The following is a 25090-nucleotide window of genomic DNA, read 5'->3' on the forward strand; positions in this document are numbered from 1 at the left end:
AGACGTTATCTTATCAAAAAGAACACATTTTCCACAACAACAGCTGAGATATACTAACTTTGAGTACAATAATAAATCGGGAAAATTCCTTGCTAACCAACTTCAGCGCAATAAAGAAAAATCATTAATTACAGCCATTCAAGATTCCAACGGCAACTGTACACAGCATTAAAAGATATGCAACCGGGACGGGCGCCTGGTCCGGACGGAATCCCTGTTGAATTCATTAAACATTTTTGGCCAAAACTAGCTCCTCTATTTTTCAGAACAGTCAATGAGATAAAGGATAAATGTAGAATTAGTAGCTATATGAACACAGCTTCGATTAAGTTATTACAAAAGCCAGGTAAAGACCCCACTGATTCCATTTAAGACCACATTTAAATGGTTTCAAACCTTAGATTCTGCTGTAATACATTTGTATTCAAAAATAAGAAAAATAGAATCACTCTATCCACTCTTCAGAAAAGTAAACAGGAGGGAGGCCTAAATGCTCCCAACTTGAAACACTATTATTTAGCTAACCAATTACAATACCTCATCAAATGGTTGCACCACAGTGAGGAGTGTGATTCTTGGCTAGAATTGCAACAAACAGACTGAAACAACATCAAACTACCAAAACTCCCATTTATTTCTACTAGTCTTAAGCGCCATAAATGTTTCAAGACTCCAATAATCGCATCGACCTTAACGTCTTGGTGGCAAAGTTTAGAATCAACAGGATCTCAATTAGCTCCCAGTATGCTCTCCCCAATCTGTCATAATCCAGATTTTGAAATTAATAATACACCCCTTCATTTTAGTACATGGGAACAACATGGAATTAACCACCTACAACAACTATTTAACAATAATGTTTTTAGGACACGTGATGAACTGTTCCAAGAATTCTAAATAACAGCCGGAAACTTTCTTCAATACAATAAATTAAAAGCAGCAATAAAAAAAAGAATACCAACACTCCAGAGCACCCTCGAACTGCCGGAGTTTGTCAAGCAAATAATGAAGCTTCTCCCGCAAAGTAAAATAAATCTCTCTTACTTTCAAGTACTAAATCAATGCACTTACCAATCACCAAATGGGAAGAAGACCTCTCCATGTCTGCTGACCGTAGCTACTGGATACCGATTTGTAACAATACGTTTAGAAAGGCAAAAAACAGAAATCTACATCTTATACAATATAAAGTGCTCCATAGAACACACTTTACTCAGTACACTATGCATAAAATGGGCTTCTCTCCATCTAATATATGCGTGCCATGCATGCACCAAAAATACCCCAGACACCTATTTTCATGCTATATGGGAATGTACACCAATTCAATGCTTTTGGTCTTCGGTTATACAAAAACTCTCATATATTTTAAACTGCAGTGTTCCACTTTCCCCAAGATTGTGCATACTTGGCGACTTAAGCATAATTGACCTCCCTAATAAATATTCACAATCATTACTTGTCGCGTTAGCTACCGCTAAGAAAACAATTCTATTAAAGTGGAAAAAGAAACGAGCTATTAACATCAATCAGTGGCAAAATCTAATCATAGAATATATTGCATTAGAAAAAATATCAGCAGAACGAAAAAATCAATGACACATGTACGTAGATAGCTGGTCACCTTTCCTCCACATGCTAAATCTAGACTCTTGCTTCCTTTGCCCGGGGTAGGGTGCCATCTGACATTTGACAATAGCAAGACTATTTTCATAAGTGTGAAAGTAAACAATGGAATTCTATATTATTTGTTGTCGAGGTTGTTGTTGTTTTATTATTCTTCTTCTATTTATTTCTTTTTCTTTTCACACATTTTCTTTTCACACGGTTTGCATGCAGTGGGGATCGTCTCCTCTTGTCCCTGTGTTTGCTGTTCCGGAGTCGGTGGGGGCGGGACTATTTTTCACTCCTTCCTGATCTCGGGGGTGGGGGGGAACCACTGGGGTGACCTCCTGGGGAGTAATGGTGGTGTGATGGTGACTCGCCCATGTTCCGTGGGTGCTGGGGTGGGGCCGGCTGGCACCCGCCTGGGTCCCCCCCGCTCTGGCTGCCGGTGGGGGCGCTCCTCGGGCCTGCTTCCTCCTCTTCGCTCCGTTCCTTCCGTCCCGCTGCGGTCGCCTCTTCCTCTTCCCGTGGGGGAGCCGAGCGGTCACAGCAATTACAGGACACTTCCTGTAATGAAATTCGTAACCTGAGGTTCAATTGTTATTTGTAACAGCAAGAGAATTTTTCTCATCTTATTACCTATATTACTACTTTTTCCTCAACCAATATGACTATTTTTGCAGTTGATTATTTTTTTAAAAACAACTATATTTGGTAATATATGTTCTTTTTCCGGCGGCACGTAGGCCGACTGGTTAGAACGTCTGCCTCACAGTTCTGAGGTCTTGGGTTCAATCAGTTTGCATGTTCTCCCCGTACCTGTGTGGGTTTGTCCCCTGCGATTGGCTGGCAACCAGTGCAGGGTGTACCCCGCCTCCTGCCCGATGATAGCCGGGATGGGCTCCAGCACTCCCGCGACCCTTGTGGGGAGAAGCGGCTCAGATAATGAATGGATGGACAGTCTTTGGTAGGATTTTAACCTTTGATCTAAGAAAACAATAGAACTTTATTATCGAACGATCACAAATTAATTTTGTCACAAAGTTTTAGACTTTTTCTTGTTTGATTATGACTTATTTCTAGACAACAAAATGACTATTATCACAAGGTAACAGCTATTTTCTTCCCCCCAAAATAAAAAAGATTGTCTCATAAACTATAACTTTTTGTTCTCACTAAATCAGTTTATTTACTTCATACGTGATCAGTTTTTTTTCCTCAGAAAATTGACTTTTTAAGATTATAATATATACTGAATATAAGACTAACACCTTTAAAATTGTAATTTTAATGTTTTTTCACGCTTGTGAGCTTTTAAAATCTTGACTTTTTTTTTTTTTTTTTTTTATAAATTACACATTCATTTTAATTGAATTCAAACTTGTTTTGTAATATTTATATTTGATTGATTCTTGCCTCAAAGATTACAACGCAATGACACTTTTATCATTGGCTGGGAGCGTTTTTCCCTGACTCGCAGCGAGGCGTTCAGGGTCCACTTACCAAATATGGTTTCTTGAGCGTTGAAAAGACATACATGCTAACCTCTTGCAACTTTTGGCAACATTCATCTTTAGATTATGAACATTAATCTTTCGATCAAGTGTATTTCACATGTCATATCTGTGATGTAAAGGTAAATAAATACTAGTGGGCAGAGGAGAATTAAACCCTGGATACATATACGATGTGTTGAGGGATGTAGTACAAATACATGTTACTATGCACACACATACACGTAACCATGTGGAGAGTGATGTCATGTTCTTTTTTGCAGTGGTCCACATGCATGCGCAGCGCACAGCCCTGCTCGCACTGATTTACTTCATGTCCAAGCTCCACATTCTTCACCCCCCTCTCCCCCGCGTTATCGACTCATAACCATAACACCCATAAAAAGCAATAACCTGCCAATGTGGCCTTTTCTCCAAACAACAGCGCGTCGCCTCTGGCGTGCCTTTAACAACAGGGGTGGGCAACCTACAAAATTGCAATGAAATCAAAACGAAATGGCAAAAGAATATAGGCTATCTTGATATATAATTCGTATTTTTTATTTAAAAAAAGGGGATAAAATGATCATGATGATACATTTCTAAAGTGGCGCAACATTGCCAGCAAAACACCGCTGGCTTTTCTACAGTAGGGGCAGTGTCCCACCAAACCATTTCTACTTCCCCGCTCTTGTTTCTGCACCAAAGTTTTCAGAAGCATCACTCCAATGACTCTAAACAGCTGCACGAAGGGTGAAAAGGCCAAGCGCGGCCTACTCGCAAGTGCACGACAAACCGAAGCGAGAGAGTGTGTGTGTGTGTGTGTGTGCATAGTGCATTATAGCAAGGCGCAGTAGTCAAGCTGAATAATTGGGCTGCAGCAATTAGTCGCCCGGCTCCACGGGTGCTCTTTGCATGCGTGTCGGTTCCAGCCGCGAGCCACACGGCCCGCAATGACGACTTGATGCTCGGCGTCTTGTTGATCGTAATCATGATGCCCGTTATGTAAGCATCTGTCAGGGCTCAGGGCTGAGCCTGGTAACATGGAGAGCGAGAGACAGAGAGAGAAAAAGAGAGAGAGAATGAGAGTGGTGATGGGAGGAGGAGAGATGATCAGAGAGAGTTGTGCACAGCTGGTGTGAAGGCACGCCGGAGGAGGTCATCAACGGTTCTTAAGTGAAGCCGCTTCCGAACCCAGGACATTTTCAAATCTCTGGACCACTTGTGAACTTGCTGTTGCTACTTTCTTCTCAAGTAGCATCCGGTCATGGAGGCCAGAGCGCCAGAAGCGGGTGTTCCCCTCGCCGACCGTGACGCGGTCCACTGACAGCATGGAGCCCGAGAGAGCTCACGCCCAGAGCAGCTTCTTCAACAAGGCGGACGTGCCCGACCACGCGCACTACGTGGTGGCCGTGTTCGTCCTGGTCATCGGCACGCTGGGCGTCGCGGGCAACGCGCTGGTCATGTTTGCGTTCTACAGGTGAGCAAGGTGGTGTGATAATTGACTCAATTTGATTGGTGCTGAACGTTTTACGCACGTTTCTGCAAACGGCGGTGTGTGTGCTCTGACAATAATGAGGCAGTAACAGCCATCAAAACTAAAAATAAATAAATACATGTTTTTTAAATCTTGAAAAATAAAAATTCTCAAATAGGTGAATCTGCGGGGGTCCACGGTAGTGACCGTTTATGCGGTTCAAAACTGTGCAATATACCAGTCAATATTCTTAATTCCATTTGTACCTGTGGCTAAAAAGTCAAGCGTGGAGAGTCTCTGTCACCGAAATGCATGCGTGCAATCAAGCCAATATCCACATTCTCTCCTTTAGTTCTCCTCTGTTTCCTCTGTTTGTATTATTACAATCTATCGACAGCGGCCAAGGCTATCCGCTTCTTGCTTGACAATCGTACCCTGTTATTGTGGTTCAATAAAAGGGGTCGCGAGTTGGTTATGTCAGTCAAACGCCATAGATGGCCGATGGATTGGATTATTGTCGCGGTTTTATAACCTTTTAAGCAAGGGAGATTTGAACTCAAACAGTGCAGCAACATATGTAGACAGACAGCATAATATGCTCACAGGCATTTATTCTTTATCCTCTGCAAAAACGGCTAATATTACTACAGCTTACTGAGAAGTTGTGACAGGCTCCTTCGTGTATATCCATATAGCTGTGTTATACTTCCACCTGGTGGTCAAAGTTTGCACACCAGCATGAGTTGCACAGTGAATTCCAGTCATCCTCTGCAATATCACGCTGCACTTTTTGCAGCGTCACTGTGTCATGCACATTGCATGCATTTGGCAAGCACAACCTACTGTTTCTAATGCGCAATTGCAAAATTATCATTTAGCAAACATACTCTAGATGCACAAAAGGACGTAACATGAGTGGTGGGCTCACTATTTGGCAAGCACTTTAGCAAAGAGATCTGACTAAAGCTGACATTTGTGTCGCCATCACTCAAAAGTAGTGCCAACCAGTTCTGGCTCACTCAGGCTTTAGCTTATAATCCAAATTGTACCGCCGGCCATCAGAACAAGCAGCGTCAAACCCGTAATGACACTATTCCAATTTTGATCTCAACACTCTCTTTTCCGCTCTTGTCTTCACATTGCAAAAAAAAAAATCACAAATGTTTCCCTAACAGTTCATTCGAACAACTCAGTGGCTCTAAATAACGCTGGAAAGTTCACACTGAGTCGACTGCTTCAGCATGGAGCTTATGTTTACCACACGTCACCTTTCCATGAGGGGGCAGGTGTTGACGTCTGGCACCATTTGGACAAAAGTACATAACATTTGTTGTGGAATTACTACTATTTTACAAACAGACACTACTAAATGCACAAAAGGATGTAATATTAGTGGAGGCTCCTATATTTGGCAAGCAAAACCAACTATTTATAACACATAGAAGGATGTAACTGTGAACTGTGCGCTATCTGGCAATGGGAAACAGGATATAACATAAGTCGTGCTTGTGGACTCACTTTTTGGCAGGCACCATCTATTTATCTTGGGTAAGAGGGCATGACATGTGGGATCTCTCTTTGGCAAACAAACGCTAGACGCATGAAAGGATATAAAATGAGCGGTGGGCTCATTATTTGGTAAACACAAGCTACATTTTATAATGAAGAAAAGGACGTAGACATTAGTTGTGGGCTCACTATTTGTCAAACACATGCTACTGTTTAAAATGGGTAAAAAGACCTAACATTAGTTGTGGGCAGGGGCTCCCTATTTGCCAAGCACGTACATTTATTTATTGCAAAGTTTATGAATGGGGAGCATGTTGGCCAACTTATTCTTTTTGGTACAACGCGTGACTGTAGTGTGATTGTTGAAAGTGACCTGTGAACATCATGTAAACAAATCTGTTGTGTTTACATGGCGGCGTATGTTGTTTGGATGGCCCCAGCTGGACTGAGGTTAAATTAGTGTGCGTTACACACGCCAGCTGTGCTAACATATGCACCAAGAAGCAAAACGTTGTGTTTGCCAAAAAGTGAGCGTGCAGTTGTTTATTAAACGATACACCTGTTTGACTATTACGGACAGCAGTCTGTGTTAGCCAAACGCTTGCCATTTGCTGCCTTGTTCTCATCAGAGTGCAACTGCTGATTGTGTTTGTGTAGCAACAAAAAGCTTCGCAGCCTGCCCAACTACTTCATCATGAACCTGGCTGTCAGCGACTTCCTTATGGCCTTCACGCAGTCGCCCATTTTCTTCATCAACTGCCTGTACAAGGAATGGGTGTTTGGAGAGATGGGTTAGTCTTTCTTTTCCATCCGACATTAGCCTTCCATTCAACATATTAAACATTTGGATTGGCCGCACAGGTTGTAAGATGTACGCGTTCTGCGGCGCCCTGTTCGGCATCGCCTCCATGATAAGCTTGTTGGCCATCTCCATCGACCGCTACCTGGTGATCACCAAGCCGCTGCAGGCCATCCACTGGAGCTCCAAAAGAAGGACCACCCTGGCCATCGTCTCTGTCTGGCTCTACTCGCTGGCCTGGAGTCTGGCTCCTCTCGTTGGATGGAGTGAGTCCCTTAACTCCGCCCTCCACGCCTAACAACAGCGAAAGCACATTTACCTCAGCCGAGCAAACATATATGCAGTATGTCCCCAGTATAAACTTCGATAAGCAAGAAGTGCTTCGATTTCAGTCAAACTTTGTCAGGTGGCAAACACAATGTACAGATTACAATGGACCAAAGGCTGTACCAGTGCCTGTGGGCTCACTATTTAGCAAGCAAACACCACTAATTATAACAGGCAAAATTGTGGAACATAAGCTGTAGGCTCACTATTTGGCAATTATACACTACAAATTGTAATATGCAAAATGATGTACCGTGAGCTGCGGGTTCACTATTTGGCAAGCACAAGCTGCTGTTTATAATGGGTAAAAGAGTACATCTTTATCTGTGTGCAGGAGCTTATCTATTGATGTTAAACTGTTAATAAAGGCTTTATAAAGTGTTAATAACGGCACTCATTATTCATTATAGATACATTTCCTCATTTGAATTGTACTTTTTGTAGGCTCTTACATCCCAGAGGGCCTGATGACATCGTGCACTTGGGATTACGTCACATACACAGCGGCCAACAGGAGCTACACCATGATGCTGTGCTGCTTTGTCTTCTTCATCCCGCTCCTCATCATTTTCTACTGCTACCTCTTCATGTTTCTGGCTGTCAGGAAAACCAGCAGGTGAGAAGAAGGCCGAAAGCATTTTTGTGGTAGTGCTACCTTGATTTATACAGTACAATACTGTACTATGCTGTTTTTCTTGGCGTTTTTTTGGGGGGGTCTGGAAGAGATTAATGACATTTCAAGTTGTTTCGATAGGGGAAAGTTGATTTGAGGAAAGAGTGATTTCAGTTACGAGCATGATCACGGAACCAATTAAACTCAAGGTGCCAATGAGCTGTTAAAGGATGAGCTAACGTTCTTTATTTCAGGGAAGTGGAGAGACTGGGCACCCAAGTGAGGAAATCCACGTTAATCCATCAGAAATCCATCAGGAGCGAATGGAAGCTGGCCAAGATCGCCTTTGTGGTCATTGTGGTTTATGTCCTCTCCTGGTCGCCGTACGCCTGCGTCACCCTCATTTCATGGGCCGGGTAAGACTGACTGGTAATCAACTGCTTTGTTCACAGAACAGATTCAAATGTAAAGTATGTATTTGAAAGGTCGTAAACACTACTCAAACTTCACTCAGCAGGGCCCCCTGAAAAGTTGGAAAAATGTACTCCCCAACACCAGTTTCAGTGATCGACACTAAATTGGGGAGCTGCGTCTAATATAAGAGGACATATAAAAAGGTTTCAAAAGACTCAAACAAAACATTGATTCAGCCATTTTTATTTGAAGCAGCCGTTTCAGGCGAATTCCAGGGTTCAAACTTCGATAAACTCTGACTATCGTGAATTCGCCCAAATTAGAAAAAAAAAAATCAATCCTACTCTGATAGATAGTTGGTGCTAAAATGATGATGGGCTAGAAAGCAAAATCACAGGAAAAGCCTACTAGAACATCTTATTTTTATTTGGGGTTATTTAGAGGCACTTTACAATGTGATTTGTTAATTGTGAACACAGCAACATCCCCAGTTTCTCATTTGTTTATTTTTACTTCCCCTCTTGAATATATTTCTTTTTTTTTTTTTTTTTTACTGGAGTTGTAGAGAATATAGGTCATATTAATGGTGGAAAAATAATTTTGAAGTGATTTATCTTGGTCGCATTTTCATCACAGAAAAGCTGGTGTTGAAATAAGGATGTGTAGCCTTAATATGCTGTAGTGTACACAATTTGTGATTCCTTATCATTACATTTCTTTGCGGCGCGACAGTCATCTTGGACAAAAGTTACCAAACATGGTTCCATGGTACCATGTGTTTGCAGCAATTTAACTCAGAGGAATCAAATGTTTAGGGAAATCTCCCAAATAGTACAGAAAACGTTATGCAATATCAGGGCCAAGCATTCCGGGGACGATTTATGAACAGGAGCAGATGGCGAAAAATTGTTCACGTGTTTTCATCCGCTCAACCACGCTTTGCTCATATGCACATAGTTGGTGAAAATGTGAACAACATATGAATATATTACTTGATATCAGTTTTCTGCTCATTCGAAGGGGAAAATCACTAACACACAAATGGATGGCTTGAAGACACATTTGCAGCTAATCCCTGAGCGCGCATGACCCTCTTTGATTATGTAACACAACATCAAGAGATCAGGTTAACGTAGACCTGCTGGACTCATCTTTTTTTTTTTTCATGCTCCACTGATAAAAAAAAAAAAAAAAAAAGACATTTAGCTGGTGTTAATCCTTTCTATGTACAATGGAAAAGATGATTTAATCTGACTTTATCGCTCTGCCTTATCCAGCCATGCCAACATCTTATCGCCATACTCCAAGGCTGTTCCTGCTATCATAGCAAAGGCCTCCACAATCTACAACCCTTTCATCTATGCCATCATTCATAATAAATACAGGTAATCAGTGCAACCACAGCCTGCTAACATAAATCCTCAAATAAATGCAAAATACATTTTGCATTGTCTGTGGGTGTTTTTCTCATTTTGTGCTGTATTCAGGATGACTCTGGCAGAGATGTTTCCCTGCTTGTGGTTTCTGTCCCCCACTCCTCGAAAGGAGTGCATCTCCTCCTCGTCCATCAGCGAGTCCTCCTTCCGGGATTCCATCATCAGTCGCCAGTCCACCGCTTCCAGGAAGCACTTCATCGGCACGTCCTCCAAACCCACTGACATGGTAGATGAACATGAATATGAATTCAGTCACAACGGGATAATATACACATTGGCATAGTCTTAACAAAACATATAACAAATAAGTACATGTCGGCATGGTCTTACATTCGTGGTGCAAGTGAAAACCAGAGATGAAGGAAATCACTATATTAACAAAACATAAGGCAAAAAAAAAATCCAAATACAAATCGGCATGGTCTTATTGGCTGTGCAGCAAGTGTGAACTGAACATAAACAAATGTTAAATTAAAAGAAGATATGGTGGACAAATAAGAAATCGTCATGGTTGGAATCTGAACAGAAACTAATCACAAAAATAATGACCGAAAAAAATCCATCTGCATGGTCTCTGCAAGCGCAAACATGAAAAGAAACACGGTATTAGTTCATTAAAAGAACATACAACAAACAAAATACAGGCTTTATGCTTTTTTATAATAACGAAACATACGGCAAAAAATAATTAAAAAAATACAAATCGGCATGGTCTTATTGGCTGTGCAGCAAGTGTGAACTGAAAATAAAAAAAATGTTAACTTAAAAGAAGATATGGTGGACAAACTAGAAATCGGCATGGTTTTACGGTCGTGAAAAAACGAAAAAGAAATCCATCTGCATGGTCTCTGCAAGTGCAACCCTGAAAAGAAACCTACTGTATCACTTCAAAGAACATACAACAAACAGAATATAGGCTTCAGGTTTGCACTTGCTGCACAGTCCTAATGAGAGAAGACAAAACTCTAACCCCAGTCAAATTATAAAATGATGTCTCCTTCTTGAGAATGTATTAAAAAAGTGTTGTTTTGTAGACCCTATGGATGGCCAGATTCTTAACGTATGTGTCCACACTGGTTGTATTACCTACTCCAGGTTCTGAGGGACGTGGAGATGGAGCCTCTGGGCAGGAAGTCGGGCGCTTCTTTCAGGAGCATGTCGTCCTACCATCAGTCCAGCAGAAGCAGTTCCTACAGGAGGCCGTCGGAGCGGAAGACCACCCATAAAGTGGAGAAGGTGGGTTGGAGGAAATAGACGGGGTTTTTTTCTCATTCCACGTACTCTCACATTCTTTTTGCTCATCCGTGTATATCTATGTTTGTTGTATTTTTGTTTGTTTGTTTGTTTGTTTCCTCCACCAGCATCCATCTACCATGACTGAGTCATCCAGCAACTGTGAGCATGAACTGGTCTCTAGCACTCTCACCAGCGCCACTCTCCCCCTACTAGTTCTTACCAGGAGGCGTAGTCGCAGTCTGACCCACAAAGACTCGGAGAGGGACAAAACCGTTCCCGACAGGCCGCAAGGCTGCAAGAGCAATTCGGCCGACTCCCTGTGCGTCGGACGAGCCTCGACCGCAGCGCCGCCCGCGTTGCCGCAGCAGCAGGCCGTCCCCCGAATTGTGGTCATCAGCCCCACGTCCGAGAGCAGACTGGTCCAGCAGGACAGCCTCTGCTTGGAGGAGGCGATGGCAAACAACATTTTGATTAGTCTGAACTTTTCATCTGAGGTGTTGGCGGCAGTGGAGTTGTTATCCTGACCTTCTGGAGGACCGCTTCCGCTCTTCTCCCCCCTCAAAGTTGACTCGCTGCTACGGACAACATTTTTCCAAAGGTTTCATCTTGTTGTCCGCGGAGTTCAATCGTTCAGTGATTTGTTGTACCCAACTGACTTTGGGAAAAAGGCGTACATTCCCCTGAGCTCCAAATCTTCAACCCAGGACTAATTGCCAGTGGTGGTCTCGGTGGTTGGGCAGAAATCCATCCCGTGCCAAGTCAGCTATGTGAAAGAAAACACAACAAATGAAGAAAAAAGGCAATCAAATCTACGGGTACTGATAAATAGGCCCTCACGCACGTGGACTGGATGGAAATGTACAGTGTTTGAGGGAAATTATAAAGTGATTTCAGTGATTGGTTTCTAAATACATTGTTTCGACATACGTGCTGAAAAAATGCGCAAAGGCTGAAGACAATTTAGTCATGAATTGTTGAGAAATAGCGTTAAACTCTTTTTCATCAAGTCAGTTGTCCGGATTTTGGGGGCGTGGCTAAAACCAAGTCCAAGTACACTCTTGGGCTTTCTGGCATGAGTTGACCCTCCCCCACAATGTAAGTCCCGATCGCCTTCATTTAATCAATGGCTATCACGCACATTCGCAAGTTACTTCGTAATATTAACTTCGCTGATCTCTACCACTACAGCATGCACTTACAGTAGCTAGCAAGCTATGCCTACAACCCAAAATATGCATATTTCCTTAAGTGATGTGTTTTGTGTTATTCGGGCTACTGTGTGTCTGTTGTGTTGACCCGCGCACAGCGCATGGGCGAGGCGGTGAAGCGTTAGACTACCCCGCCGCCGGACCGCTCGCTAGCACGCGAGCTCGCTGGCCTGCTAGCCCGCTGACCGACAGCAGGGGCGTCCAATTCATCACAATTTACCATCACCCATCCGTCGACTATATCTGAGTCGAAATCCGCTGCACTAATGAGCATGACTACGTGTGGATGACATGATAGTTTGAAGTTGAACTTGCTCAAATGTGGTTTTCTTTATGGCTGGTGTTGCCAGACAAAAATTCAATACATGTATGTCATTTATTTATATAAACGTGATATATGTAAACACAAGCGAAGCTTAAACATTGGATATTGTCATCTTTGGTGGCTGTGCGGTGACATCGTGTGATATAAAAATAAAAAAAAAGACATTGTAGGCGCTTAAAGGTCCCACGGGTGCTTTGTCCCAGTCCCATCCTGCCATTCGCCCACAACGGGTGGAAGTGCTTTCACCTGTTTTGGCGGAAGTGGGTTCCGCATAAACCGGATAGCCAGCAATTGAATCAATGCACTTGAAGGAGTCGATTAAAGTAGGACCCTTGGAAACGGACAAAATTCCCAGAAAACGTCTGCTGTGACGCAAAATGGCTGGCTTCCTGTTTGATTCACAGCATCGGTTTTTGCCCAACTTGTCATGATAGACATGGCTTATTACTGTTCATGTCACTGGCAAGCAAAAGTGATATGCCACGATTTTCTCGTTATTAGCGCTCCTTTTCCAATATGGACTTTTTTGGAAACGCAATCATAAAGAGGCTATTGACACAAGTCCGCTGTGGGTATGGTTATTTAATTTGTGTTGTCCTTTAATGTCGAGTCCATTGTGTGGATGCAGTGTATAATAACTCTCCATTATGTCTGTGTAGGCAGTAAAAATGCCCATTTTTTTATATCATGACTTTTTGCTTGTAAAGTGTTCAGTATACTAAAATAACAGATGAATAAATAAGTATTCATTAATTGACTCCACTGAAAAATCACTTTTTCCACAGTAGCTCACGTGAATAAGCTTTTTTTCTACGGGTTTACTGTTATTTTTTGTTTCAATCATTTGATACAAGTCCTGTTTTATTTTTCTCGTTTTCCTTTCTTTCTTGAAACAAAATACAGATGATGTTGCAATGTTGCATTTGTATTCAGCACATTTTCTCCCCAAACATGCTGATTTGCTGTCTTAAACGTTTGCTGCAGGCCTAATAAATGGTGAAACATATTTTCTTTACAATTGAATTGAGCGCTGCATATAATTTCTTTTCATTATATTTGAAAGGATGCTTGAGTTCCAGACGTTTTTCTGCCGAGAAGCCTGAAATCAGGTCATTGGAATTTTTCGAGCTTATCTACATCACTAGCAAAGATCTCCCCTTTCCTTTCCCCGCTCCTGAGCCAGCGCTCTCACGAGTGGGTCTTCTACACGGAAGCAACCAATCAGAGGGAAGGGGGTGGTCTGAGCCAACTATGGACAAAGTGGATACAAAACTGGGTCAAACACATGTCAGAGGGGCCTTTTCTGGACGCTCGTACGACAAAACCAATGTGTTTTTTAAAAATAAAAGTGACACTTTTATACAAAGTCCATGTTAGAGAGTCACCCTATGGAGGTCTAAATAGCCCAAATATAGGAACTTTAAAACCACTACTATCACGTCACAATTATAGAAGCCATCAATAATTTACAAAAGCGCAATATCACAGCATGCAACTGTGCCATGTACATCATCTGCAGCAGTTAAGAATCAATATTTCTCTAATAACATGAAAGAAAACAAACCATAAAACATTTAAATAGGCATAAAAACAACCTAATGTAACTTTTAATCTGATGATTATAAATGTTTAGTCTTTATAGGTTTAGGACATAGGAAAGCACAGAAAGAACATAAAATGTATTTTTAAAAAAAGTGTTTGCAGCATGTATTTAACACTAGTTACTGTGACGATAAACATTGAAATATTGATATTAAAGATTAAATGTCTGTCTATAATAACTGTACAAGTGGCATTTACTTTTTACTGATTTTGATTAATCGTTTCGATATTCATTGATTTATTTAAATTGAATTATTAGTTATGGCGATTACACGAGACAGACTACTTGAGCTACTACTTTACCTCTGACAGCTGTTTTGGTTTCCGGCAGCTTTCTCAGTCTTTTATCTTTAGCAAACCTACATTGTGTGAAAAATTCAAGCTAAGTGACCAACAGCAATCAGAGAGTTGTTATTACCACGCAGTAAAGACTTATTCGTTTGAAAACTGGTTTCAGGTCAGTGCAATTAAAGTATTACTTTGGCATCATCTGGTGGTATCTTGGTCTTTTGTCTGCATTTGAGATGTCCTTATTTTGTTAATGGTCATGCAACACCTTGAGCAGTCAAAGTGAAAGTTATTTTATTGATGATTCTCTCCCTGTACAGCTACTTATAGTCATGGAGTCTATTTTGTTATTACAATTTGCCTGTATTCCCAAACATTTATTTTTGTGTGTAAAAGCCAAAAGGTGAGTTTAATTATTTAATACCGTTTGTATAAAGTGCGAGTGCTCGTATTTGTCTGCCCATCTGTGATGTCAAGTCAATTTGTGCTATTTGTTATTTAGGTTAGTATACTAACCAATGCTATTGATGAGCCACATGTGAATGTGGTTTGTGTTGAATAATGTAACTTACTGAATACAGCCGTTTAAGGAACATTGGTTTATGATCGTGTACATTCTAGAAGCATGGTATTGATGCATTGTGATCATTTCCATCTTAACCTTCAAGTTCCTGGGAATTACAATCTCCCAGGACCTGAAGTGGGCGACCAACATCAACTCCGTCCTCAAAAAGGCCCAGCAGAGGATGTACTTCCTGCGGCTTCTGAGAAAGCATGGCCTGCCACCGGAGCTGCTGAGACAGTTCTACACAGCGGTCATCGAATCAGTCCTGTGTTCTTCCATCACAGTCTGGTTTGGTGCTGCTACAAAAAAGGACAAACTCCGACTGCAACGGACAATCAAAACTGCTGAAAGGATTGTCGGTACCCCCCTACCCACCCTTGAGGACTTGCACGCTGCCAGAACTAAGACAAGGGCGTGCAAAATCCTCTCGGACCCTCCCCACCCTGGTCACCAGCTCTTCCGGCTCCTTCCCTCAGGTAGGCGCTACCGATCAATGCAAACTAGAACTAGTAGACATTCCAACAGCTTCTTCCCTCTTGCAATCAACTTCTTGAACAGCTAACTTACAATTCCATTACAACAAGCTGGCAATTTTTTGACTTGAGTTCGTTGTCACATTTCTGTATTATGTATTACTCGTGCACTCACTGTAGTTGTCTCGCCGTGCTGCACTATTTGCATATAGTGGCCACTCATGCCAGAGTAGCATCTGCTCCATTTGCACACTGATTGAGGAGTATCTGTAACATTTGCACAACCATTGTCCCAGATTATCGCAGTACTCGTCACTTTAAACCGCATACACTCCTTGAAGTCTCAGTGCCCTTTGCACAATGGTCATTGCACCGGACTATTGCGATATTAGCCATTCGAACTGAGGACTCTGCATCTTTTTGCACAATTGTTGTTTGTTGTTGTTTTTTGTCAATGTCTTTATGTCTCCAAAGTGTTCTGTAAATTGACTGTCTGTTGTACTAGAGCGGCTCCAACTACCGGAGACAAATTCCTCGTGTGTTTTGGACATACTTGGCAAATAAAGATGATTCTGATTCTGATTCTGATTCTGAAGTGCTTTGCTGCCATCATGTGGAATCTGTATGAAGTTACAAAACCTTTGTTATTATTATTATTAGCTGATTTATGCTATTCGCGGTAAGGCTCGGTACAGGTTCACAGTAAAACGGTAGAGAAGAAGGCTAAAATCACAATTTAATCAATATACCCTTGTTTTCTCCTCGCTCTGCCTTGGTAAAATGAATATCAGCGTTTGTTTACTATCTACTCTTGCCACCCGGAAGTATCTTTGACGTCATGATGAAAATGTCTGTGCAACTCTTACATGCGTCCCCTTGCAGTCATCCCACCGCTGCCAGCAATGTAGCCTCCAAGGTGCGGGGACTTCTACAGTTACTCTTTTTGATAACAAAAAGGCAGAAACATATACTGTTTTGGAGCGAACAGACTCATTTTATTTTCTTTGATCTACATCACGGTCGCCCATTTATTACGTCACTCTCAGGTATACGAGCGCCTGCTTCCAACTTTTCTTTTACTTTAAACTAGCAACTTTGACAGCCAGGTAAGTGGTAGGCTACTTTTGTAATACATATGGCTTCATATGTGTGATTGTTGACGTTTTAGAACCCCCACTTAACACGGGAATGGTTTGAAACACTTTAACCGAATGACTAATTTATTATTGGTCTTATCTCTCTCCGACTCAGATGACAGTCAGCTGCTAACGTTGGATGCTAACAAGACGTGAAGCTAACGCTGAAGTGTCGTCAAATTTGGTGAAATGCAATTTCTAGTCAACACTTGTGCTGTAGTTGGGCTCGGTCGTAGCAGGCTTAAAAAGTGATGCGGGCAAGCCTGTACTTCGTCAATGGATTTAACGTTGGTTATTTAGACGTCGGAGGGTTGTTTAGGAAGTCCGTGAAGAAATTTCTTGAGCTGTTTGTTAACTTTGAAGGGAACAAATATCGCCATTTTTCGAAACGTTACTAAACCGATTAAAAATGAATCTACGAAATATATATATTTTTTATATTAACATTATTTTGACTAGTTTATTCGTCCTTTTATTCGTTTTATATTTCTACAATGTTTACTAATGTATGGTGAAATAAAATATGGTTAGCTTTTTATTTGATCAATGCATTAATCATTTTATTTTTGTTTTGTCTTTTATTAATTTCATGAGTGAAATTTATTTTTTCTGATAATTTAAAACGATTATTTTAAAGCTATTTATAGTTTATTTTAATGAATGTGTGCATCTATTTTGTTTGGTGTAATCCACCATTTACATCATACTTAATATGAAATGATTATCCTACAGCTATATAATTATGCTTGTTTAATATTAAATTTACTAAGAATTTGGTAGAATTCGTTTGATTTGATTAATCCTGTCAGAGATTATTTTTTTATTTTTTTTATTAGGCTTAATTATTTCACATGATCAAAAATATGTTCAAAGTAAAACATACAATTCAAAGTGTACTATTTTTGGGAGGGAGTCCAAATATGTTTTGTGAAGGAAATATTGGACTTTTCTTATATGCAAGATAATCAAAGATCATAGAAAGAAATGAATGATGAGGCAGTACAGGAAGATCATAGCACTGTCTAAGCTCAATATGGTATATTATCACTATCTAACAAAAAATGTAACTCCAAAACATTTTCATTTTTTTTATATAGTTTCTTATGTCCAACAAAAAGTGTGATTAAATTGATTGAAAACAGGAAGCAGTGATTGACACGAGCGACGCAGCGCAATGTGGACAAACAAGCAGCGAGGGATCCGACTGTCTCAGCAGGAGCTGCTGTGCAAGAACTCCTGTGGTTACTATGGCAACCCCGCATGGCAGGGCTTCTGCTCAAAGTGTTGGAGGGAACGAGTGCGGCCCGCCGAAGCCGACAGACAAGGTGCCAGGTAAACCGTACAGGCCGCATTTTAAAAAAAACTTTTAAGTTTTAACCTTAAGTTAATCATTTCATAATCACAAAACTGGGGTCTGGTGGGGTATGCTGATGTAATTCTAAAGCTTTGTGTGACTTGAGGTAGAAGTTCAGTTTGCATCTCGCTGACTTCCTGTTGGTGTTTGTGACTTCCTCCAGAGCTAGCGGTGACGGCACGCCACCGACTTTCTCCAAATTCGAGGAGAAGAAGAATATGGAGAAGGGTCGTCGTGTCAACACCATGAGAAGACTCTTCTGGGGCGGGCCGTCCCCTCCCAAAGCAGGTCATCACGATATCGACAGCGCTCCTCCTCAACCTTTCACTTCTCTCGAGTGACCGCATAACAGAAGTCCCCTCATAATTTAACATTTGGCTCACAACACAAATTAAAAAAAATCAACCAAATGACGTCTCGTAAATAAAAAAAAAAAAAAAAAAAAAAACTTATCAGTTGGGGCATTTCTCTTTAATATTTTTTAGTATTATTTTAAAGATTTAAATGTATAATGATTACATGTAATTATGTATAAATATTCGGGATAGACCGATTATCGGTGCTGATATTCAGCATTTTGACACATCAGGATCAGCCTTTTTCAAATTTGTATTAATTTTTTTATTTTTTGCTTATCCGATGGTCTTATGAGATTTAAATTTAAAACTCGATAAACTTCAGGGGACTATTTATTTAGTAGTTACATTTTTCAGTTAACTTAATAAGTCAAGATTTAAAAATGAGTCAAAGACAACACAAGTAAAGACAAAATGATATTTTTTAAATGATGATAGTTTTTATTATTAAGGTAGGGGAAAAAATGGCCCTGTGTGGAAAAAGTGATTGCCTGTTAAAACATAACTGTGGTTTATCATACCTGAGTTCAAATTCTCTAGTCACACCCAGGCCTCATAGTGCCACACCTGTTCCCAGTTTAGAAATCACTTCAATAGGAAATGCCTGACAAAGTGAAGTAGACCAAAAGATCCTCAAAAGCGAGACATAATGCTGAGATCCAAAGAAATTCCGGAACAAATGAGAGAAAGTAATTGAGATCTATCAGTGTGGAAAAGGTTATAAAGCAATTTCTAAAGCTTTGGGACTCCAGCGAACCACAGGGAGAGCCATCCATCCATTTTCAACACCGCTTATCCCGGTTAGGGCCACGGGACAATGTGCGCCATTATCCACAAATGGCGAAAACAGAGAACAGTGGTGAACCTTCCCAAGAGTGTCCAGCCAACCAAAATTGCCCCAAGAGCGCAGCGACAACCCATTCAAGAGGTCACAAAAGACCCCACAACAACATCCAAAGAACCGCAGACCTCAGTTAAGGTCAGTCAGTGTTTATGACTCCACTCCACAAGAAAGAGAGAGCCTTCATGGCAGAGTTCCAAGATGAAAACCAATACTGAGCAAAAAGAACATAATGGCTCGTCTCAAGTTTGCCAGAAGACATCTTGATGAACCCCAAGACCTTTGGGGAAATACTCTGTGGTCTGACGAGACAAAAGTTGAACTTTTTGAAAAGTGTGTGTGTGTCCCATTACATCTGGCGTAAAAGTAACACCGCATTTCAGAAAATGAACATCATTCCAACAGTAAAATATGGTGGTGATAGTATGATGGTCTGGGGCTGTGATAAACGGAACCATGAATTCTGCTGTATACCCAAAAAGGTCAGAAGGAGAATGTCCGGCCATCTGTTGGCGACCTCAAGCTGACACAAACTTGGGTTCTGCAGCAGCACAATGAACCAAAACACACTAGCAAGTACACCTCTCAATGGCTGAAGAAAAACAAAATGAAGACTTTGGCGTGGCCTCGTCAAAGTCCCGACCTGAATCCTATTGAGATGCTGTGCCATTACTTTAAAAAGCCAGTTCATGCCCCAAACCCCACAATGTGGCTGAATTACTACAATTCTGCAAAGATGAGCGGGCCAAAATTCCTCCACACCGCTTTAAGAAACTCAATGCAAGATATTGCACACGTTTGATGGGAAACATTTAAGTGGGACAAAAAAAATAAGTAATCAGGAAGGGGCAAACACTTTTTCACACCGCTGTTTTGGTCATCAGCCTCCTTGACCACTAATACTCGCTTTTGGTGTCAGCCATGAAAACAACATCAGTCCATCTCTAAAATATAATTCTAATATACTATTGTTATTGATAAGTATGATATACTGTATCATCATTTGATTTTTAAATAATGGGAACAAAAATCAAAATAGATCTATTAATGTATTGTCCTTAACCTGCACTTTATTTATTTATCGAGAAAGAAGGTTTGCAAAAATGTAACATTACAATGGAAGCTCTTCTATTGTGTTTTTAACCAAAGCACAAAACAGAGGTTCTTCTTCCTCCGTCAGCTATTAAACTCGTTGGGTGTCTGTTGCTCCCACCTCTCCCATTAGAACCTTCCGACAGCCAGATGAATGTGTTAAAAGCCTTCCAGAAGCTGGAACCCGGAGACTTCACCGGTTTCCTAAAGACACTCCGCAGCCCGTCCTCTCAGCGTCTGCAGTCCCGTTGCACAGCCTTCCTCAACACAATGGAAGCTTACCATGTAATCACCATCATTGTCACGTATTAAAAAGAACATACCGGTTGTTCTCACCAGACTTTTTTATTTTATGTAGGATCTGCCGGTACAGAAGCAGTCGGATCTCGTGCAAGACTTCTACCAGTCCTTTGCCGAATACTTCAGCAGTGAGTACCCGTCGCTTCACTGGCTTTCAAGTGGTCCATGTAAGCCTGCAAAATGGTGGTCTTTGTGGTGTGTTTCCCCCCCCCCAGGGTTTTCAGAAGCCGAGCTCACTCAAACGATGGAGCACGTGGAGAAGCTCATCATGACACGCTTGCACAAGTGGGTCTTCTGCCATGACAGCTGCGATGACGAGCAGAAGGACCTGACTTTGCAGAGGAGGATACGGTTAGTTTTGCCTCACTTGAGTTGTTTTCAATGCCTGAGGTTTCTTCATCAACCTGCAGTTTTGTGGGAGGAGTGGGTATTCTTTACAAGATCTTCACCTTCAGTTTTACAGGGTTTCTACGCAAGTATGGAAAAGTATAGAATTTGATTTAATAAATTTCCAGGTCTGTAAAAGTATGGAAAATGGAAATTATTGTATGGAAAAATAGGTTCCTGTTTCCAAGACGGTTACAACAGCTCTATTTTCTAAATAAAAACATGATGTACCTATAAAAGAAAAATATAGGTCAATCCATGTTTTTTGAGGCGCTTGGAAGCGCAGCTACAATGTTTGTGTGAGAGCACACAGTATAATACCATGGTCTTGGTGAATACTTGATTCTGATTCGCTCAGAAAATTTCATTACCAGGTGTCAAACTCATGGCCCGGGGGCCTGATTCGTCCCGCGACATCATTTTTTGTGGCCCGCGAAAGTAAATCAACTTCTGTGATTCTTGCTAAAATCCATACTAAAAACTTCAGCTTGTCATATGTAATAAATATTGAGATATTGCAAAAGTTTTTTGTTTTTTTTTACTGAACCCTTTTTACAGTAACTTGAACTATAGTTGAACTATTATCCTTGACTTCTGATTTTTCTTTAAAAAAAAATTTATTTAAAAAAAAAAAAAATCATCTTTATTTTTTTTTTTATCCCTCAACTTATTGTGTGTGTAATATGATGAGGAAAGTAAACATTTAACATGTCCCTCTGAGGGAAGCCATAACTATATTGTGGCCCGCGACAAATATGAGTTTGACACCGCTTATATACACCCTTCGGACGTCTCAAGTAGTTCCTGTCAAAACATTACATTGTTCCGAATGAAGGGGTGATGGTTTCAAAACAGGGTTCGGGTTTCAAACCAAGGTTTCAAACCAGGGTTAGGGTTTCAAATTAGGGTTTCAAAACCGCGTTCGGGTCTCAAATTAGGGTTTTAAAATAGGGTTAGGGTTTCAAAGCACGGTTTCAAAACAGGGTTAGGGTTTCAAAGTAGGGTTTCAAAACAAGATTGGGGTTTCAAAGCAGGGTTTCAAAACAGGGTTAGGGTGTCAAAACAGGGTTAGGGTCTCAAAAGTATGGTTTCAAAACAGAGTTAGGGTTTTGAAGTAGGGTTTCAAGACAGACTTAGCTACTCTAATTGAAGGCTTTGTTTGAACTTCTTTGGCATCTCCAACTTTGGGGAGGCGGCAGTTGTGAGTCATATGTAGGAAAAACCACAAAAGTTGTCTTGTCATCTGGGTTTCCTCTTTATTTGCATGAGCTACATTACCTCGCTATGATCTTCTGGAAATTAGTTGGTGAATATCAATTAGTTGGTGAATATGGTGTATGTAGGAACTGTGTAAGCCTTGGCACAAGGATACCTGGTGGGATACATTGCGATTGTCTACAACCACAAATCTCTTGTATTTAAAAAATAAAAAATAAATAATTCCTGAAAGTAGCAGAATTCACTGCTAGACGCCAACTCATTACCTGTTTTGTTGCTTTCTGGCAGTTCTTTAAACTGGGTCACCCCGCAGATGCTCGGCGTACCTTTCCCGGATGTGCAGAGCGCCGTCACGGGCGACCCCTTTCTTCCCGCTATAACGGCCATTATTGAGATGGACGCCAAGCGAGCGCCTCAGGACAAGCTGGTGTGCGTGTCCAAGTGCAGCCAGCACGTGTTCGAGGCGCTCTCGGCCTCCAACAGCGAACCGGCCAACGCCGACGACTTCCTGTCCGCCCTGGTCTACGTGGTGCTCAAAGCCAACCCGCCTCGCCTGCACTCCAACATGCAATACGTCATCCGCTTCGGCCTCCCGCACAGCCTCATGGCCGGAGAGAGTGGCTACTACTTCACCAACCTGGTCAGTGCCTTACACGTTACAAGTATTTACAAAAAGTATTTTGGGCAACATTAAAAAAATAATAAAATAAAATAAAATAAAAACTCAATCAACATACCATCCATCCATCCATTTTCTGAGCCGCTTATCCTCACAAGCGTCGCGGGCATGCTGGAGCCTATCCCAGCTATCTTCGGGCAGGAGGCGGGGTACACCCTGAACTGGTTGCCAACCAATCGCAGGGCACACATAAACAAACAACCATTCGCACTCACAAGAGCAATTTAGAGTCTTCAATTAACCTACCATGCATGTTTTGGGGATGTGGGAGGAAACCGGAGTGCCCGGAGAAAACCCACGCAGGCACGGGGAGAACATGCAAACCGTTCCGGGCACGTCCCACTGGGAGGAGACCCCGGGGCCGACCCAGGACACGCTGGAGAGACTGTCTCTCAGCTGGCCTGGGAATGCCTCGGGATCCCCTTGGAAGAGCTGGAGGAAGTGGCTGGGGAGAGGGAAGTCTGGGCGTCCCTGCTAAAGTTACTGCCCCCGCGACCCAACCTCGGATAAGCGGTAGAAAATGGATGGATGGATGGATGGAAATAACTTTTTGCTCCCTTAACGCTTACAACAATAAAGATATGAATTATCGGCAGAACATTTTGCGGTTTTACAATGCTTTGTCCTTAAGTTTTTAGCTTTAAAAGTTGGCCGATTAAATTTTTTTAAACGTTAGTTTGAGTGTCATTATCTTTGTCTTATGTTGTCTATATGTGTTCATATGTGGGGGGGGGGGTAATACAATGAAAATAAAAATCAGCCGGCCCTAGTGCTGATGACTCGTTCATTGTGCTGCAGCACCAAACCAATACTTTTACATTAGACTGGGCCTTGTCCTTAGCAGAAACAACTGCGAATAAGTCAGTTTTTCAGCAAGTAATGAAGGACAGGTTCAGCCAAAAAAAATCTACAAATATGCTGAGGAACACTGTATAATTGACAATAGAAATACATTTTAACGTTTTACAAATTCTTAGCTCTGAAAATTACAGGATAAATTATAATGGATAAAGTTTTAAAAATGACACAAAGTTGAACATTTTAATGATTCATAATGGGGAAAAATACAGGCAAGAATGAGCCCATTGCCATTGTAAGTGTTTTGGTTTCAGTCCTGCGCTGTGGCCTTCATCGAAAAGCTGGACGGCCCGTCGCTCAAACTCAGCCCGGAGGAGTTCGAGGGTTACATGCGGTGTCAGCGGGCCCCGTCGTTGGGCGGCGGGCAACAGGACAAGGCCTGCGAGACACGCCACCTGCTGGACGAGCTGTCGGCGCGACAGGAGCGGCTGGACCGCGGCGTGGGCGACCTCAACGCACAACTGCGGATGTGGGTGCAGGCCGTTCACGCCCAGATAGACCAGGCCACGTCCCAGCTAGCTGTAGTGCAAGAGGAATTGACGGAGCTCTCGTCATCATCATCCTCCTCTTCTGATTCAGCTGTCATGGAACAGCTGGTGCTTACGGATCAATTTGAAGGTCCTGCTGATACAGACTGTTGATCCCAATTCCAGAAGGTACATGTTTATTTTTCTTTTAAACTTTAACCAGTAACTTTATCACTTGATCACAAAAGCACAGATTATACTCCACTTTGAACATTTGAATCATTTGCACTATTAGTGTCTACAAATGAAGAAGCTTATAAATACATTCCGTGATTACCAGCAACTGTGAAAATGTAGCACTCGGGTTTGTTTGTTTCCCCCCGCACCCCCAAAAAAGTCTGTAAATGTGTAAAATGGATGGCTTTATAAAAACTAAAATGGTCTCTTCTTTGGGAACATTAAGTAACTAAGCAACCTCTAATGTACTTATGAACATGATGTACCAAATGCAGTAATTGCACAGTTTACATGCATAATTTAGCTTTTGAAGGGTTTTGATAAAATCATGAAAGGGTTGGGTTGTTATGTCAAATTATATATTAAACTTAATGTGATTTGTCAATTTATTTTGTATTTTTCCTCATCCACAAATATTTTAAAACTGACTATTATGCAAAGTGTTTTCATCAATTGAGTGCTCTGGTGTGTTGAAAAATATTAAATTTTTGTAAAGGTTTCTTTATCATTGTATTTTTTATTTAATTTTTTTTTCAAATGTTGCAGACCCAATGAAAAAATGTTTCTTTCTGATGTTAGGTGCCTTAAAAGGCACTATATCAATTATTATTAATCAAGGCAACGACCTTTTTTTTTTTTTTTTATTCTTTTTTTTTGGAAAGGTTTTTACCCATTGTTCAGAATCCGCTAGGACGCAAATACGGTGTAACACACACTCATTGGACACCCCCCCCCCCCCCCCCCCCCCCCCCACCACCACAAAAAATTGAAGTAAGGTTCCGCCTCGACTCCGAA

General features: G+C 41.4%; 2 protein-coding genes across 9 annotated transcripts; both read left to right on the forward strand.

The window, feature by feature from the left end:
- Nucleotides 1-4158: 4158 nt before the first annotated feature.
- opn4xb (opsin 4xb) lies at nucleotides 4159-13456 on the forward strand. 2 transcript variants are annotated; one of them, XM_061767983.1, is made up of 9 exons: nucleotides 4159-4578; nucleotides 6742-6875; nucleotides 6946-7149; nucleotides 7655-7826; nucleotides 8078-8239; nucleotides 9515-9622; nucleotides 9725-9899; nucleotides 10769-10909; nucleotides 11123-11292. In XM_061767983.1, exons 1-9 carry the CDS (start codon nucleotides 4430-4432, stop codon nucleotides 11150-11152), a joined length of 1275 nt encoding a protein of 424 aa, XP_061623967.1. In that variant the 5' UTR covers nucleotides 4159-4429; the 3' UTR covers nucleotides 11153-11292. The 2 variants fall into 2 exon arrangements, with proteins under 2 accessions (XP_061623967.1, XP_061623966.1); XM_061767982.1 differs by having other exon boundaries at nucleotides 4163-4578; nucleotides 11035-13456.
- Nucleotides 13457-16226: 2770 nt separating this feature from the next.
- Nucleotides 16227-24795, forward strand: LOC133475315 (rab5 GDP/GTP exchange factor-like). 7 transcript variants are annotated; one of them, XM_061767989.1, is made up of 9 exons: nucleotides 16227-16476; nucleotides 16622-16690; nucleotides 17649-17838; nucleotides 18024-18148; nucleotides 20283-20434; nucleotides 20508-20577; nucleotides 20665-20800; nucleotides 22343-22694; nucleotides 23846-24795. In XM_061767989.1, the coding sequence occupies exons 3-9, from the start codon at nucleotides 17681-17683 to the stop codon at nucleotides 24230-24232; spliced, it is 1380 nt and encodes a 459-aa protein (XP_061623973.1). In that variant the 5' UTR covers nucleotides 16227-16476; nucleotides 16622-16690; nucleotides 17649-17680; the 3' UTR covers nucleotides 24233-24795. The 7 variants fall into 7 exon arrangements, with proteins under 7 accessions (XP_061623973.1, XP_061623977.1, XP_061623976.1 ...); XM_061767993.1 differs by having other exon boundaries at nucleotides 17649-17831; XM_061767992.1 differs by lacking the exon at nucleotides 16622-16690 and having other exon boundaries at nucleotides 17649-17831.
- The last annotated feature ends 295 nt before the right edge of the window (nucleotides 24796-25090 follow it).

The sequence above is a fragment of the Phyllopteryx taeniolatus genome, chromosome 3, assembly GCF_024500385.1.
Source record: "Phyllopteryx taeniolatus isolate TA_2022b chromosome 3, UOR_Ptae_1.2, whole genome shotgun sequence".
NCBI classification, from domain to species: Eukaryota; Metazoa; Chordata; class Actinopteri; order Syngnathiformes; family Syngnathidae; genus Phyllopteryx; species Phyllopteryx taeniolatus.